General features: G+C 38.1%; 1 protein-coding gene across 1 annotated transcript in view; it reads left to right on the forward strand.

The window, feature by feature from the left end:
* The window catches only part of AVEN (apoptosis and caspase activation inhibitor), a 122511-nt gene that overhangs the window by 89998 nt on the left and 14394 nt on the right, over positions 1–18119 (forward strand). Inside the window, exons 3-5 of the mRNA XM_063289976.1 lie at positions 12699–12769; positions 15262–15357; positions 16915–17263. Of these exons, the coding sequence (XP_063146046.1) occupies positions 12699–12769; positions 15262–15357; positions 16915–17263 (516 nt within the window). The remainder of the gene's footprint in view (positions 1–12698; positions 12770–15261; positions 15358–16914; positions 17264–18119) is intronic.

An 18119-nucleotide genomic window follows, 5' to 3' on the forward strand; every position in this document is an offset into this window, starting at 1 on the left:
TTTATTATATTCTTTTCAACTACTTTTCTCTAAATGTAATATATGAGATTTATTATATAAGCATGACAGAATGTCTATTTCTCTCCCTCATTTTTTGCAGCAGTCATTCTTATATGCATTTTCCCCCTAATTGACAGCCTCCTTAACTTCCTCATTTCACTCAACATCCTTTTCCCATACTTTTCATTAAGACAACTCCACACACTTGGGTGGCATTCTTTTACTCTGTTCTGAGTAGCTTCCATGTCCTCCTCCTTTAGGTGCAGTCTCCATTTATTCTGTTGAGAGATTAATCTGTTTTAATATCTTTTCATCCAAGGATAGTACTTTCTCTTCCTGCTCTCAGTCTTGTTTCTTTCATTTCTTTTTCTTCTGTGTCCAGTTTTTCCCAAGATCCCCTCTTGGCACTACAAAGGAATGGTCTGTCAAACACTCAGAATTTCTCATCATTTGTGTATCCTTCACTAATTCTCTCAATCTGTCATCATAAACTACCAGTTTATGCTGAAATCACTATTTGAAATAGAGTTTTTTTCTAAGCAGTTACTCACCTGTCACCATTTTCATTCATTTTCAGTTTCCAGATGGTACATTTTGAGTCTCCAAATTGTATGCTGTTGTTTCATCCCCACCCACCCATTCATACCACGTAGGAGGATATTTTTTTCCATGTCATGATCATCACGAGATGAAGCTGTAGATATTGACCTTCATGCCCCCGGTCATGGCTTTGGTCAAGGAAGGTTTTTTTCATAATCTACGTAATAACTAGGCTACCAGATTGTCTAAAGAAATAGTCCAAACTGATTTTAATTCTCAGTTACACTAATTAAGGAGTTGTTCCTTATATTATTTTTTTCTGTTTAATAAAGCTATAAATTTTAGGTTTACTGTGTGGTATGGGAGTCTGTAGTACAGTGACAGGCCTTTGCTGGGCAACACAGCAGAAATGTGAAACATCTGATGCATGACACCAAACTACTTAAATATTTTAGGCCTATATGTCAATTAATTATTCATCAAGGATCTGTATATGAGTCTGCAGACACTACTAGTGCCATCAATAAAAAAAACCTTAGGTGAGACTGCAATTGCTGTTCATTGTTATGAAATCCAGCTGTTTCAAAAACTCCAAATTCCATTGCTTAGTATTTGATTTGGCATATAGCAAAGAATTTTCTCTGTATTTGTACAAAAAAGCTAGGGTCAATTCAATATGGATTTTATTATATTTGGTGGCTCTGTGAAATTGTTTTATAATGTGTTTTATATTGAAAATTTATTATATATTTATTGTTTTATATTGTAAACCACCCAGAGTTCTCTGCTCGGAGGAGATGGGCGGTGACAAATCTGATAAATAAATAAAATACATGCAATATAAATGGTGCAGTGGAGTTTAAGATACAAATTTGAAATAGTATTTTGATGCTTTTCAATGAAGATAGTTCATATCGATAGAAAAACAATCTTCAGTGGGTGTCAGATGAGTTAGCAGTAGACTCCAAAACCATTAATGGAAGATCATTCCTCCATGACATCAGAAAGTTATTATCTACCAATGTAAATGCACCCTTAAAACTTAATTTCAAAGTTTGGAAAGAAAGAAAAACAAGTTTTGGCACCTGAGCTTTACCTCTTTTTCTATTCTTTGATCATTCTAAGCCAGGGTTTCTCAACCAGGGTTCTGTGAGAGATCACTAGGAGTTCCCTGGGAGATCACAATTTATTTAAAAAATTATTTCAAATTCAGGCAACTTCACATTCAAGATGCTAGTTTTATTCTTTATTTTTAGTTTAAGAACATTGTTAATGCATATATACAGGCCTACACATGAAACAAATATGATAGTTTTTTAACTTCAGGCCTATTTTTCAGCCTGAATGTTCAGGGGTTCCCTGACGCCTGAAAAAGGGTAATATTGTGAGGGTAAAAGGAAGAATTAATTCAATTGAATACCAACATGTTCTAGAAGCTAATGTCCCACTGTCAGTGAAGATGCTGAACTTGAAAAGAGGCTGGATATTTCAGCAAGGCAATGATTCAGAACATACCTGCAAATCAATCATGAAATGCTTACAGGGAAAAAAAAAATGATAAAGGTTTTGGAGTGGTCTTCTCCAGGCTTGAGTATTATTGAAAATCTGTGGGGAGATTGCAAACGTAGTGTATGAAAGGAAATCTAAGAATATTTCTGAACTTGAAAAGTGGAAAAAAATGAAAAGCAAGAATAGAAAGACTTTTCTGGCCATATAAAATATTTGAAAGGCGCTGTTTCTGCCAATGGCGTTGTTGCATAGTATTGACTGAAAGGGGATCCCGTGTCTGCACCTGCCATGTTCATGTTTTCTTACTTTGAATCTGGAAACAACTGCACATAATAGGATGGATTCAAATTTGCAGAAAGATACTGTGTTTAAAACATACCTTTTGTCCAGGGGTACCTGAAATATGTATTCAACTGCATATGGTGGAATCTGTCAGCAAAGACCTTCTCTTACATGAATGATGAGGAAGGTGACTAAGTGACCTTCTTAATTTGAGACCCATTCCTGACCTCACAGTATGTCCAGGGACAGGACTGAACAGGTCTAGTGCCTCTAATCCACTGGTCTTGGTACTCTGTGTTCCTTGATTCACTGCTGTGCTGTGCTCTATGTGTGTGTGTGGGTTAGAGAGAAAGAGATAAGGTACATACTAAAAATGAAGCTTGAGAAATAGGAAACAAACATTTGTCTATTTATTGGGACAGAACAGACTTATGGGGTAAAAATATGCAAAACTGATGTGAACCTAAAGCAGACTCCATCTTTAAACTCCACCTCACCATACAACCATGTTCTCTATATTTGTTGTACAGGCCATAGTGATTCTATGTCCTAGTTTGAAGATGTCATGATGTATGTGTATGTTCAGACTGACATATTTCAGCAGACATATTCTGGAAAAGGATAAACAAGGTTACTTTATTTTAGAAGTAGAAATGTATTTTGCAGTGGAATCAAATCCCTGGTCAGTCAAATTTTCTTTTAGCTTGTTGTATAGCTTAATAAGGGCTCAGGAGATTGTAACTTAGCACTAATTGAACAAATATTTAAAAGTATCCTTTAGAGAAATCTGTATCTGTATATTGAAATTTCTGGGTAGTTATTCAGAAAAAAAATCATACTGACAAAAGTTAGATTGACAAACTGTCTTACCATCTGGAGGATCAGCTACATCTTGTGAATAGTGCATGCCAGGTGGCTTGGGGAGAATTTTTTCAAAAGATATTTTTTTTCTGTATTCTATGGATTATAAACAGTACATCATACAAATAAGAACTATACAACAGAGCTCTTTAATCAAAATTAAATATGTAAATATTGTCTTTTATAGTGATTCTATTAAGTAGCATAGAAAGGGTAAAGGCAGATGCCTGCTTTGTTGTTCCTGCAACTTACTGGAGCTTAGCTGAATGTCAGCATTTTCATCTGATTTTCATTTTGACGTATAGGTTCTATCGAACATCTAAGTGTCTCAGGCCACCCTTTCATTTTCTCTTTGTTTTACCTCTTTTTCCCTTTCAATCAAAGATAATCAGGAAATACAGAATTACAAGTATTTTGCAGAGCACATAATATTCAGACAATGAATTATTTACCAAATTTAACAAAGCATCTGTTTCAGATATAGCTAGAAGCAATCATTCAATAAGCATGTGTGTATGTTGTTGTTTATTCGTTCAGTCGCTTCCGACTCTTCATGACTTCATGGACCAGCCCATGCCAGAGCTTCCTGTCAGTCGTCAACACCCCCAGCTCCCCCAGGGATGAGTCCATCACCTCTAGAATATCATCCATCCATCTTGCCCTTGGTCGGCCCCTCTTCCTTTTGCCCTCCACTCTCCCGAGCATCAGCATCTTCTCCAGGCTGTCCTGTCTTCTCATTCTGTGGCCAAAGTATTTCAGTTTTGCCTTTAATATCGTTCCCTCGAGTGAGCAGTCTGGCTTTATTTCCTGGAGGATGGACTGGTTTGATCTTCCTGCAGTCCAAGGCACTCTCAGAATTTTCCTCCAACACCACAGTTCCAAAGCATCGATCTTCCTTCTCTCAGCCTTCCTTATGGTCCAGCTCTCACAGCCATATGTTACTACAGGGAATACCATTGCTTTAACTATGTGGACCTTTGTTGTCAGTGTGATGTCTCTGCTCTTAACTATTTTATCGAGATTTGTCATTGCTCTTCTTCCAAGGATTAAACGTCTTCTGATTTCCTGACTGCAGTCAGCATCTGCAGTAATCTTCGCACCTAGAAATACAAAGTCTTTCACTGCTTCTACATTTTCTCCCTCTATTTGCCAGTTATCAATCAAGCTGGTTGCCATAATCTTGGTTTTTTTGAGGTTTAGCTGCAAGCCAGCTTTTGCACTCTCTTCTTTCACCTTGATCATAAGGCTCCTCAGTTCCTCTTCAGTTTCAGCTGTCAAAGTGGTATCATCTGCATATCTGAGATTGTTAATGTTTCTTCCAGCAATTTGAACCCCAGCCTTGGATTCCTCAAGCCCAGCATGTCGCATGATGTGTTCTGCGTACAAGTTGAATAGGTAGGGTGAGAGTATACAGCCCTGCCGTACTCCTTTCCCAATCTTAAACCAGTCTGTTGTTCCGTGGTCTGTTCATACTGTTGCTACTTGGTCGTTATACAGATTCTTCAGGAGGCATACGAGATGACTTGGTATCCCCATACCACTAAGAACTTGCCACAATTTGTTATGGTCCACACAGTCAAAGGCTTTAGAATAGTCAATAAAACAGAAATAGATGTTTTTTCTGAAACTCCCTGGCTTTTTCCATTATCCAGCGGATATTGGCAATTTGGTCCCGAGTTCCTCTGCCTTTTCTAAACCCAGCTTGTGCATCTGGCAATTCTCGCTCCATGAATTGCTGAAGTCTACCTTGCAGGATCTTGAGCATTACCTTACTGGCATGTGAAATGAGTGCCACTGTTCGATAGTTTGAACATTCTTTAGTGTTTCCCTTTTTTGGTATGGGGATATAAGTTGATTTTTTCCAATCTGATGGCCATTCCTGTGTTTTCCAAATTTGCTGGCATATAGCATGCATTACCTTGACAGCATCATCTCGCGAGATTTTGAACAGTTCAGCTGGGATGCCGTCATCTCCTGCTGCCTTGTTATTAGCAATGCTTCTTAAGGCCCATTCTACCTCACTCTTCAGGATGTCTGGCTCTAGCTCACTGTCCACACCATCAAAGCTATCCCCGATACTGTGATCCTTCCTATACAGGTCTTCCGTATATTCTTGCCACCTTTTCTTGATCCCTTCTTCTTCTGTTAGGTCCTTGCCATCTTTGTTTTTGATCATACCCATATTGGCCTGGAATTTACCTCCGATGTTTCTAATTTTCTAGAAGAGGTCTCTTGTCCTTCCTATTCTATAGTCTTCTTCCACTTCCGCGCATTGCTTGTTTAAAAATAATTCCTTATCTCTTCTGGCTAACCTCTGGAATTTTGCATTTAATTGGCCATATCTCCCCCTATCCCTGTTGCCTTTGGCTTTCCTTCTTTCTTGGGCTACTTCTAGTGTCTCAGCAGACAGCCACTTTGCCTTCTTGGTTTTCTCTTTCTTTGGGAGGTATTTTGTTGCTGCATCCTGAACAATGTTGCGAACTTCTGTCCATAGTTCTTCCGTGACCCTATCTACTAAGTCCAGTCCCTTAAATCGATTCTTCACCTCCACTGCATATTCCTTAGGGATTTTAGTGAGCTCATATCTAGCTGATCTATGGGTCTTCCCTAATCTCTTTAGTCTGATCCTAAATTGTGCAAGAAGTTCGTGATCTGAACTACAGTCAGCTCCAGGTCTTGTTTTTACCAACTGTATAGATGTCCGCCACCTTTGGCTGCAAAGGATGTAGTCAATCTGGTTTCGGTGTTGTCCATCTGGTGAAGTCCATGTATAAAGCCGTCTCTTAGGTTGTTGGAAGAGAGTGTTTGTTATGCAGAGTGAGTTGTCTTGGCAAAATTCTATCATCCTATGTCCTGCTTCGTTTTGTTCTCCCAGGCCATGCTTACCTGTAATTCCAGGTGTGGTTTGACTGCCCATCTTAGCATTCCAGTCTCCCATGATGAAAATAACATCTCTTTTAGGCGTGTCCAGTAGGTGCTGCAGATCCTCATAGAACTGCTCTACTTCAGCTTCTTTAGCATCTGTGGTTGGGGCGTATATTTGGATCACTGTGATGTTAGATGGCTTGCCCTGAATTCGAATTGAGATCATTCTATCGTTTTTTGGATTGTATCCAAGCACTGCTTTAGCCACTTTACTATTAATTATGTAGGCTACTCCATTTCTTTTGTGGTCCTCTTGTCCACAGTAGTAGATCTGGTGGTCATTTGTTGTGAAGTGGCCCATTCCAGTCCATTTCAGTTCACTGACGCCCAAAATGTCTATCTTTAATCTTGACATCTCACCAATAACCACATCCAATTTGCCCTGGCTCATAGATCTTACATTCCAGGTTCCAGTGGTGTGTTGATCCTTAGAACATCGGATTCGCCGTTCACCACCAGCACCGTCGGCCACTAGCTGTCCTTTCAGCTTTGAGCTAGCTGCGTCATCACGTCTGGGGCTAGTTGAACTCATCTTCTGTTCCTCCCCAGTAGCATTTTGACCATCTTCCGACCTGGGGGTCTCATCTTCCGATGGTATACCGACATATCTCTGGTTGTACTGATCCATTGAGTTTTCATGGCAAGAATACTGTGGTGGGTTGCCATTACCTTCCCCAGGGATTGCATTCAGTCTGACCTCCCTGTCATGACCTTCCCGTCTTGGGTGGCCCTTCATGGTTTAGCTCATGGCATCATTGAGGTGCTCAAGCTCCAGCACCACGACAAGGTAACGATCCTTTGCCGAAGATGTATGTATGTACATATTCACAAATTAGAAAGGGAGTAGTTGGCATAAGTATATGTCAAAAAGTTAAAAACATTTTCTCAGTTAAGAAAGAATGTGGCACAAGTTATAGATACAGTAGCACTCCCCTCTTCCCACAAAGAATAAAAACACTTTTTTATGTAGAACAAATGTAAGCTTCTCTGCAAGCAGTTTCTGGCACTATGTGCATGAAAATTCATTAACATATTTTAGCCCAAATCTTAATTCAGATAGGTTCATATTTTCATTTAAAAAAAACTGAAATCCCATCCAATATTTTTATAAGCACTGCATCCCACCTATTTAGCAAGATCAAGAAACAGATCTGGCAGATTTGGCTTTAAAAAAAATCATCCTACCTGCCAGTAAAAACAGTTATGTGATCTTTGCTGATTTTTGCTTGAACATAAGGGTGGCTGTTGGCTACATAATGAAGTAAACTAATGGCCTATGGTGCTTCTTAACTGCATGAATAGCATTTGCGTTAAAATAACAAGATCTAAGAGCATGCAGAGAGGGCAGAAACATAACTGTTCTGCAAACCATCCTAAGCCAACAGCAAGTTTTTGCATTTTTAGATGCCCCCTGAAGCTGGACACCATTATCTCCTAAGAGCATAGGCAGCGTGCACACAAAAGCTCAAGATGTGAATATTGTATTAGTAGTCTTTGCATTTGTAGAACCTTTACAGTGTTGGCTGCATAGGTGTGAAGCACACAATAGTGTACACACATACACTTAGATAAATGCTAAATGCAACTTATCCACCCACATGCAGTAACTTACCAGGCAGGCTAGTAGGTGTGTAGCTGTGAAAAGTCATCCTCACCCTGTGATTAACCCTGCTGTTTTTTACATATGCCACTCTGCCGTCAAGTTCAATTAATATCAGTAGGGTCATGACTGGGCCCAACTGATATACTAGTTAGGATGGAAAAAGTTTGACAATACTACCACAAGCTGCAAAGAAACCATAGCCAAATTACAGGATCTGAATCAGTCAGACAACTTCAAAAGAAGGTGCATGAAACGACTTGTTTTCTACTAGTTTCAGAACAAAACATGCAAGACATCTGTTTAGTTTCAAGCTCATAGTAGTTGATATGGTTCTTGAGGTTTGAATGTTTCAACCTTAACATATTTTACTTAGTGGAATTGGGATGCATGTTAGCATTAATTATTTCATTTCTTGCATATTTATTTATTTATTGTTTATAATATTTTTATTACCGCCCATCTCCCCCACATGGGGGACCCTGGGCGGTTCACAGTAAAAACAAGTTTAAAATTCAATAAAATTATAAATAATACTAATATTTCAATAAATATAAAATACAATAAAATCCAAATAAGGGCAGATCAAATTCAGCCCATAAGGGATAAGGCTGGTCCCTGCAGGGCTAGGGAAGTAAGCAGCCCCAGGAATGGCTCTTCCTCTCCCCACTCCAAGCATGGTGACAAAACCAGGTTTTCAGCTGTTTTCTGAAGTCCAGAAGAGAGGGGGCTAACCACATTTCCGGGGGAAGGATGTTCCAAAGGGCGGGAGCTGCAGTAGATGGAAGTCTCTTGCAGATGGGGTCCGTAGCATGCCCTCTCTGCATGACCGGGTGGGATGGGTTGATGTGACGGGGATGAGACAGTCCCTTAGGTAACCTGGACCCATGCCTTGTAGGGCTTTAAAGGTGATAACCAACACCTTGAATTGGACCCAGAAGCAAACTGGCACTCAATGCAGCTCGCGGAGCAGTGGAGTTATATGTGCTGATCTTGAAGCACCTAAAGTCATCCGCTCAGCCGCATTTTGGACCAGCTGTAGCTTCCAGATACTCTTCAAGGGTAGCCCCATGTAGAGCGCATTACAGTAGTCTATATGGGAGATGATCAGGGCATGAGTGACCGTTCAAAGGGCCTCTCGCTCCAGGAAGGGGCGTAACTGGTGCACAACACAGAGTTGTGCAAAGGCCCTTCTGGCCACGACTGCCACCTGCTCTTCAAGCAGGAGTCGTGAGTCCACGAGGACCCCCAAGTTACACACCGGGTCTGTCTGGGGCACTGCAACCCCATCCAGAACTAAAGATGGCAAATTCCTGGGAACCGAGGGGCCATTAACCCACAGCCATTCCATCTTATTTAACCATGAGCTCCAGAACTCTGGCTGTAGTTGGGTTAAAGACGAATATAGTTGATTTCAGAACCCAGGAACCCGCTTTATTTGGGTTCCGGTTCATTTGAAAAACTACAGTGGCATATAAACACATCTCTCTCACAGATTTCCCACTTCCGAGTGTGTAGAAGCTGAAAAGAGGAGGCTGAACATATGGCCTTGCTTTTTTCCAGAACAAATCTCATGTTGCTTCCAATTTCCAATTTTACTTGGAATTAAAAACTGATGATTTTTAAATTTGAAAATATTCACAGCTTATTGTCCAATAATTTATTAGTATTCATAGAGTAACATGAAATTATTTTTGTGCTAAAAAGTTTTTTTTTTAAGATAATTGGTTAGACCACATTCCCATTGAACTAATTTACCCTGAATGTGCTTCTGTTGAATTGTAGTTATTGCTTCTTTATTTAATAAACTTCCTCTGTGATTTTATGTGCCATCCTCAAACTGCTTGCTCAGGAAAACTTCCACTGTGATATTACTGCGGGTCGATGGGCCTGAGGACAGTTACCCTTCTGTACTTAATTCACAAATTAATTAGCAGAAGGTTTGGTTTCATTTCTCAACCCCCGTTTGCCGGTTTGAAGAAACAAACTACCGTGATTTGGTAGTTTGATAGTAAAACAGTCTAATTAGTTTTTTCTAAAGTAGAAGAATTGTCATTTGTAGAAGAAAATATTTTTAGATAACAAAGCAATTCTAGTCAATACATTTCACTGTTAACCAATCCTTTAAAATCAAGAACATAACACAAATTACAAGGCAGGTTGGCTTTTTTTCATTTTTAGTCAACAAGAACAAGCTGCTTGGGGTTGCTACATGTACATGTGCTTATCCAGTGATTAGATCTGAATAGCCTATTTTTAGACAAGCACTGAATAACCTTACATTTGTACTGCAGTGACCTTTTGGAAGCATAGTTGAGAAGTCAGATGTAAGTTACTAGGAATCTAGCTACTTGTAAGCAATTTTTCTATGACTGTCAAAGCACATCCACTGTAAACATATGTATCAGGGACTCAAGATAGAATGCTGCATCAGCTGTGCCTTGGTTGAGACTACAAAGGCATTTATCTCCTGCTGCATCAACTGTGCCTTGGTTGAGACTACAAAGGCATTTATCTCCTGCTGCCGTGGTCATAATCTGAAATACTTTATTGCCAATGTAGTCTTCCAGCTATCTGCTCAAAAACTCCATGGTGTTCGGTGGGACTTATTTCCAGGTCTGCCCAGTACCTCAGAAATTCAACATAACTTTCTTATCCAACCATCTCTTTCCTTTATACTTTTATAATAAGTCCCTGAGGTATAACAGTGTAGATTAAGAAGTAACTACCTTGAAATGCTCATTAACTGAGAGCATTTGAGGCCCCATATGCCACTAAACAAGTCAGCTTAGTGCTCTGGAAGGAATAAGAACTAGAGTCGTACATTTCAGAGGGTAGATGCAAAATTAATCTAGATTGTAAGATGTAGCCAAATGCAGCATTTTTACATAGACATGGGGGCAGATTGGTCTAGCAGGCACAGATACAATAAAATTTAGCATCAACATCTCACTTCAAAATATTTTTTAAAAATATCTACTGTGATACTAGTCATAATTGATTTCTGTTGCATTCTGTATTTTTCAGTTGGCAGAAGATCAAATTATCAGATTTCTTCCATCACATAGATAAGAGGTATTTCTTATAAGTGGGCAGGAAATGTTCATAATTGTCACAACCCACCTGCTCTAGGATGATAGATATGAAAAGCTAATGATCTGTAGACAATAAATAGTGCTATAACTTACTGAAATCCTAAATGATTTTAGTTTTGAGGTTTTAGAACTTTACTGTTTGCTGGCATTCTGCAATATGGTACTTGTTTAGAAATGTAGGCTTTAATTAAAATCTTTACTAATGCTCTTGGTGCTGTTACTTCTTATTTTTTACAAGTTGCATAAAATTCTTTTGTGAACAGAAACTCATAGTCTCTATTATAATACTATAGTGCATTTATGCAAAATACTTTCATCCTTTATGATGTTAATTGAAAACTTGTTTACAGTATATATTAAATAATGCTAGTTCTAGTAAGTATACAATGCATATTTGAGCCCTTTAAAAATCAAGACACGTTAAAGTGATATAGACAAAACAATGCAGCCTCTTAAAATCCAGCTGCAATTTGAAATGGGTTATTTGTTCAAAAGTTAACACAGATAATTGAAAATAGGAGAGAAGATGGATGATCTAAACTCTGTTTTAGTTAGAGTTTAGTTAATCACCTGTGCACCAAGCCTAATGGCAAAGAAGGAGTTAAGAAGGAATCAAGGTTTTTGCTAACAACTGCATCATTTGTGTGTTTTGCCCATTGTATTATCTTGCAGATATGGGTGTGCAGACCCAGAATGGAAACAAGATATTTTGGAATATTTTAGACTTTGTCTGATAGAAAACACTATTCACCACAAAGAGATTCAAACCAAAGTCAACTGTATGAATCAGATCTTCAGAAAATGTGAAGAGAATAGCTTCTGATAGCTTCAAAGCAGATTAAAACCAATCCACCCCCCCAAAAAAAAGGAAAAGTAAACAGTATGGTTTTATAACTGATTGCAATAACTTACAATCAGTAACTTTTATCAGTTTTCCTTTCTTCAGTCTTTTCAGTCATAGTGGTCTTGGAAAGGATGTAAACATGGTAGACAGTACATGGTTTAAAAATGCAAAAATGCATACATTGTAAAATACAACATGTAAAGCAGTATAGTATTTATTAATTGGCCCTTGCCCCAGAAGAGGGGGAAGGAAATCCCTTTCCCTCTTGCAGACAAATTCTGCATCTGTCTTTATTTCGGAATAAAGCTTCATCCCTCAAAAATGCAGTTATTCAGTTCTGTCAAAAGCTAAAAATGTTATAGATCCATTCATTTCCCTGTAACTGTTAACAGGGAGGATTCAGTAGGTTTTGCTTCAGACCTGAACCAACGCATGGCATGCTGGAAGCAGTCAAATTAAGCAATGCTGCTATTTTCAGAAGTAGGAGAGCAATGTTTGAACACAAACTTCTCTTCAGTGTACACTACTAATTGATAAAGTTTTCTTCAAACAGAATAAAAACTATTTCTCTGAATTAGATTATACCAGTTTTGATTCTTGTTGGGTACTGCGTAAGGTGTACAATTTGCCCTACATTTTACAAAATTTGTTTTACCTTAGCAGACTATATGAGAAAGAGTTTCCTGTATGTTTGTAATATGAGCTGTCCCACATGTGCGTCCTCACAGTCTAAGAGACAATAAACGGGGAATCTTGAAGCTGAGCTACAGTATGATTCTTGTTCTGCTGACTGATTCTTATTCCTAGGAACACCTTATGGTCTCACCATTTATATAACTCTGGTTGCTGTCTTGTTTTTGAAAGAATAGAGTTTAGAAACAATTACTCTATTCTTTGGGAAATGAGATATTATTTGTACTAAGTAAAGGTGCTAAACAATCTGAAAATGCTTGAATTTTTTTTCATTAACGTAGCCTCAGTCAGTTCTGACAAATGGGGCACCTTTGGGAAACCTAATCAACTTAATATCATCTGTTTCCAGGAGATTCCTTTACCCAATTCAGATTTGCTGAAGAAAAGGAGTGGACTGCAGAAAACCTTTGCCCAAAGCAGGTAATGGAGAAGAAATCTTTCTTTAAAAAATAGTGGCCTATATTGCAGTTTTTAAACTTCACTATTTCCATGGCAGTTAATAAATTTACCCAGTAAAACTGATGTAAGCCTAATGTTGTTTCAGGCATCATCTTAAGATAGTAGGCAATTGTCACTCACTGTTCTCTCAGTCTTTATGCAACACACACGCGCACACACACACACCCCAGTGCAATATAATATAATTTACTACCTTACCTTGTAAGGATTACTAAAGTAATATATGCAAAGTGCTTTGAACAGTTAAAGTGCTCTTTATGAATGCTAAGTAAGTGTTATTAAATCTAATGATAGTAAAATAACCAGCTATCACATAAAAACTATTAAAAATCAGTCATCCCACATGCACGTTAAATCTTAGTACCAGCCCAAACAAATCAGATATGTATCTAAAAAAATGGACATGGACTACAGTTGAATCTGTATCTGGAGCAGAACAGTACAAATAGTACATGTGACTCTGCATCAGCCACGGGTACGGGATGGTTTTAGTAAGCAGAAAGTTGTCTGCTGTGATATTTGGTACCAGTCTAGTAACAGTGAGAAGAAACAGCTATCAAAAATACATTGAAATGTTCAAAGGCAGGGCTATTAGGTGTTAAGTCTTTATAGGAGAGGACTTTTACATTGAAGTAGTAAAAAGAGATCTTGAACATCTGGGCACAGTAGTAGATTTTGCAACATCCTGCTGAAATGCATTGTAAGGTACATTGGAAGTTGAATAACAATTGTTGATCCCAGTATCCAAACCAGATCAGGTCAGTGGGCCAGATTGCCTACCATCTATTGTTAATTAGCATTCTGAAATGTATTTTTCTGAGATCTGTGTGTAAAAGCCTTGTACATAGTGCAAGCTTTCCCACCATTGCTCAACTTTTAAGTTGGCTTTTAAAGTGAGGCAAGATCAATTTGGTGGTAATTTAGGCCACCACAAGAAAAAAGTGTCACCTTCCTAATTTCTCACCCGTGTTCTAAAATTCTGTGAGTGAAAACCGTAGCTGAAAGAGGAAGGGTGAATTGCAAATGATTTGTCAAACACAATTCAGAGAAAGGAGCAGAAACAGACTTTGAAAGATGGACAGAGTTGTAGGATAAACAACTCCTTCCCACTTGATGACTAATTTCCTACAAAGATGTGAAGAGAGAGAGGATTTATCTACTGGTTTTAACCTAGACATATTGTTACAGTTCGGGAATTGCTGTTGTAAGATTATCGCTTTACTTAGAGAGCCTCTAATAAAGTTAAATGAATCCACTGATGATGGACAAAAGAAATCTATTTTTCTTTGTTTATCATGCCATCTGCACATTTATCAGCTGTTGGGAACAAAGTCAACGACTGTTCAGGGGAGCATTCTATCATTTCTTTCTCCTTGTATTGTATTGGACTAATGTCTGTGCCAAAATTGTAGAAGATCCTGGGCTGCTGCTCAGAATTGGGTCTCAAGTTTGGCTTTCCTTTTTTCATTTGTCAGGCCTATCACAGAAAGCATGTGATGAAATGGCATCATGCAGTGGCCTTGCTTGCATCCAGAACATAACATCCAAACACATGGAGGGGGATATCTTATAGAACAATGGTATTTTTTGAGGAATCTTGTGAAGAATTTCTTACATTTAATTCCATGAAATCTTTTTCCTGTTTTGTTTGTTGTCTCAGAAAAGTAACATTAACTTCAAAGGAGTCTGGAGTCAAACAATTACTATTTTAGGCTTAACATAAGTGGATATCAATAAAGTATCCTTTATCACAGATTTTTCCACATTATTTGAGTGAGAATTATTTGTTCATTTCAAATACTAATAAAGTGTTAGTATGTTTGCTACACATACCTTTGGTTTAAAGTTATGGCAAATTTAAAAACAGTGTTAACAGCAGCAACAAATTTTAAACGATAGACGTTAAGATCTGTGAGCTTTCCTGAATTGGTCCAGGATCTGTTTAGTTATTTGTTCATTTCATCAACAATATATTTACGTCATTTTTGTGCTAAGAAGAACCAGGGCAATATACAAACAAGAAAATCATGCACATTACAAACGAACAGCAGAAATCTAAAATGTAATAACAATAACAATAAGTTATTACAGTAAAAGTAGTTTAGCATGTATAAATAAGATAAAAATTCTGTGCATTTGCCTGTCTTGTGCAGAGGTTTGTTCCCATATTCTTTCAGAAAATTCCAAGTACTGATGTAAACGAAGTAAAACAATGTTGTCAGAATTACTTAACTTCAAGGTAATAGATGGTTGCTTGTTAAAGCTTTAGTCTGTATATGAAATAATGTGTGCATGAGTTGTTATCCAGTACATTTTGGTGGAGATCTCTCCTGGCTTTGCTGGTGCTGAAAGACTAAGGTACCCCTTCCCCAACCTAGTGGGGAAAACTTTGTTAAACTAACTATGTGATCAAAGTGAACGCAGTTTAAATTTAGTGTACGCCTTGTTTTCAGTTGTCAGGATTGTATGTTGACTGCCAGTCCTTGGTTCAAGCGCTTGAAGAGTTCCCTCTGCACCTCAAACTCAATGTGGCTGCTGAACTGGTACAGGTAACACCCACACTCCTCAAAAATACCTTGAGCCATAGTATAAGCTGAACAGCCTCATATTATATTAATGTAAGTACTTCAGTTCTATAAGGGAGAAATGCTGTTAAATAGCAGAATTGCCTATCAGCACTTCTTCAGCTTCATTGCTCCTCTAAAACAAAATGTTTTCCACATGCCAAATGCATTTTGGTCAAGACTAGCATCCCCAAAGACTTGCTTGTTCAAGTTTTGTTGCTCCAGATTTTGACCTCCCCCACTCTTGTTTAGTAGCATCTCGGGGAACATTTCTTTCTTGTTATTACTGATCTGTACAGTAATCCTTGCTTTGAACCTGACCATTACACAGTGTATCTAGTTCAGCAGTGCAGCTGCTACATAGATCTATATAAAAAACAATTACTTCTGCCCAGAGTTTATAATTTCAGGTAGCAACATGAATATAAAATATCTTCCGTATGTGGGAAGAAAAAAACCAAAATATTCAGGTAGACTGAAAAGAAGCTATGTGAGTTAAGTGTAGCTGTTGGGTAAGCTTACAGTATATCAAATGCTAGAAAAATCATTCTGGATTAGATAGAAGGTAGATATAAGAACTAAAAACCATTTTGTTCTCCTGGGGGATTGCCTAAAGCAATCAGATATTGACATTGCTCACTTTTTTCTTATTCCAGCTCATAGTCATTTCTGTGACTGTAGCAGAGAAATTTGCATTTGTTTTGCAAGTCAAATTCCTTCCTGCACACACAGTGGCAAGGCTGGATGTCATTCCTTTTCCTGCTGTTAATTGTTTAAAAAGCAGTGGCTGGCTTCTTTATCCACTGTTAGGGCACATTCTGTGCTGTAATGAAGTAACAGATTCCCCTACAGTGCCTGATTAGAGCCAGCAGGTCAGTGAACTGCAGGCTGTGGGACGTTAACATTTTTTCCCTTTTTTCTTGTTACTGAATGGACCGATTTGCTGTCCTTAGTTATCATAAGCTGATCAGATCTTGGCAATGGTAAAATAAAAGTCTGTGTTGTTTAGCAGAATGAATGCTTCCCATTTTGTTGGCATTATTCTTCTAGCTTCTTGAGGAATCAAATGAAATTGTAGATGAAGTGGGGGAGAAGGAAACTGTCCTTAATATTTGGATGTTCTAAGCTGTTCATTGGAAAAGGGTCAGGCAGGCTGTTAGTTCCACTGGTTCCTTTTGTCTGACCTCAGAGGTATTTCAGGAGAAAGCACAAATATGAAAAGGTTGCAGGAAGATCCTTGAAAATGTAAGAAAGAAGATTATGCAGATTATTAGTATAACACATGTATCTTGGTAAATAAAAGGCTGAAACTGAAGCTTCTTAAAATATTTAAATATTAATCTTACTTCCTGGAGCAATATTCCATTTTTCTTGATGACCTGTACTTCTATATGGTATAAGCTTATTTTCCATAGTTTGTGGGTATGTATAGATGAGTATTTACTGATTTTTTTCCTGGTAGAAGCTAAATTTCAAGTTGGGTTACTAAGTAGTTGTATTGCATCAACCATTGTTTAGAGTGCTGTTTCCTTATGATTGCAGGATGCAACCCCAGTCACACTTCCCCAGATTAAGCTGCAAAGTCATGATGTGCCCAAGAAAAGTGGTGATCCATTACAACAGCAAAAGAGAGTTGTGTCACACTGTTATCCCATGGAAGATTCTGCTGCTCTCTTGACTTTGCCAAATAAAGATGGATGTGGAATTTCTTCAGAGGCTCTTCAGAGAAGTCCTTCAAGTTTGCATCAGGTAGCAGATCATTTGGATGAAGACCTTGATCTGCTCCTGAAATTAGATGCCCCTATTAATCCTGAAAACAGTGTTGCTTTGGAAGTTGTAGCAGATGGCATAGCATCTGAGGATGATCTGAAAATGACTCTTGAAGAAACTGGTAAGTATTAGGTATTTTTCCTCCTTTGTCTTTCTCCTAGTTGTTACTATTATTTTTTTAATGTAATCAGTGAATTATCTTTGCTTCCACTCACATTTTATGACATTTCACTGAGCTGGATAATACAGTGTTATATCAGTCATGTATACTTGTGTTCACATATGGATCACCTTGCTTAATCTATTGAAAAAAATCATGTGTCTTCTTTTCCATACAATAAACTATAATGGACAAGATTATATATAGAAGGGTGAACTTGGATCTTTCCTGTTTGGAAAAGAAGATGGAGATATTCCTTTACTGAAAATGGACCATAATAACCTGGCAGAAAGGCTGGCTTTTTCTAAAGTTATTTTTTAAAACAAGTTCTCAGTTCATAGTTTATAGTCCATTTCAGAATGCATGCTATTAAATAGTAAGTAGTACTTTAGAATGAAGCAATAAAACATTCAGATTAGGGCCTTGTAGATGGCTCAGCCATACAGTATCAACTAAAACCACATTCGTGTATCATGTGGATGAGCCTGCTTTTTCTAGTGGTAAGTGAGCACCAAGTATTATATTCCGTGGCTGAGGCTATGTTTCCCCCATCTTTCTTGTCACAAGTCATTTTGCTCTAATCCATCATTGTCCCAGAAATTATCTCTAGCCATTCTCTGTTTGCGCATGTTTTCTGACCTCTCTTCCTGGAAAAGATCATTTATCCCTTCTATCCAGTTACATGAGAATCTGTTGTTTCCCCTGTGTACCTGTTAGTATTGTTAGATGCTATCAAGTTGGAGTCTACTCTTAGCAATCACATAGGTAGATTTTCTGCAGGATGATCTGTCCTCAACTTGGCCCTTTAGGTCTCACA

This window comes from Candoia aspera, chromosome 1 (genome assembly GCF_035149785.1).
Source record: "Candoia aspera isolate rCanAsp1 chromosome 1, rCanAsp1.hap2, whole genome shotgun sequence".
Taxonomy (NCBI): Eukaryota; Metazoa; Chordata; class Lepidosauria; order Squamata; family Boidae; genus Candoia; species Candoia aspera.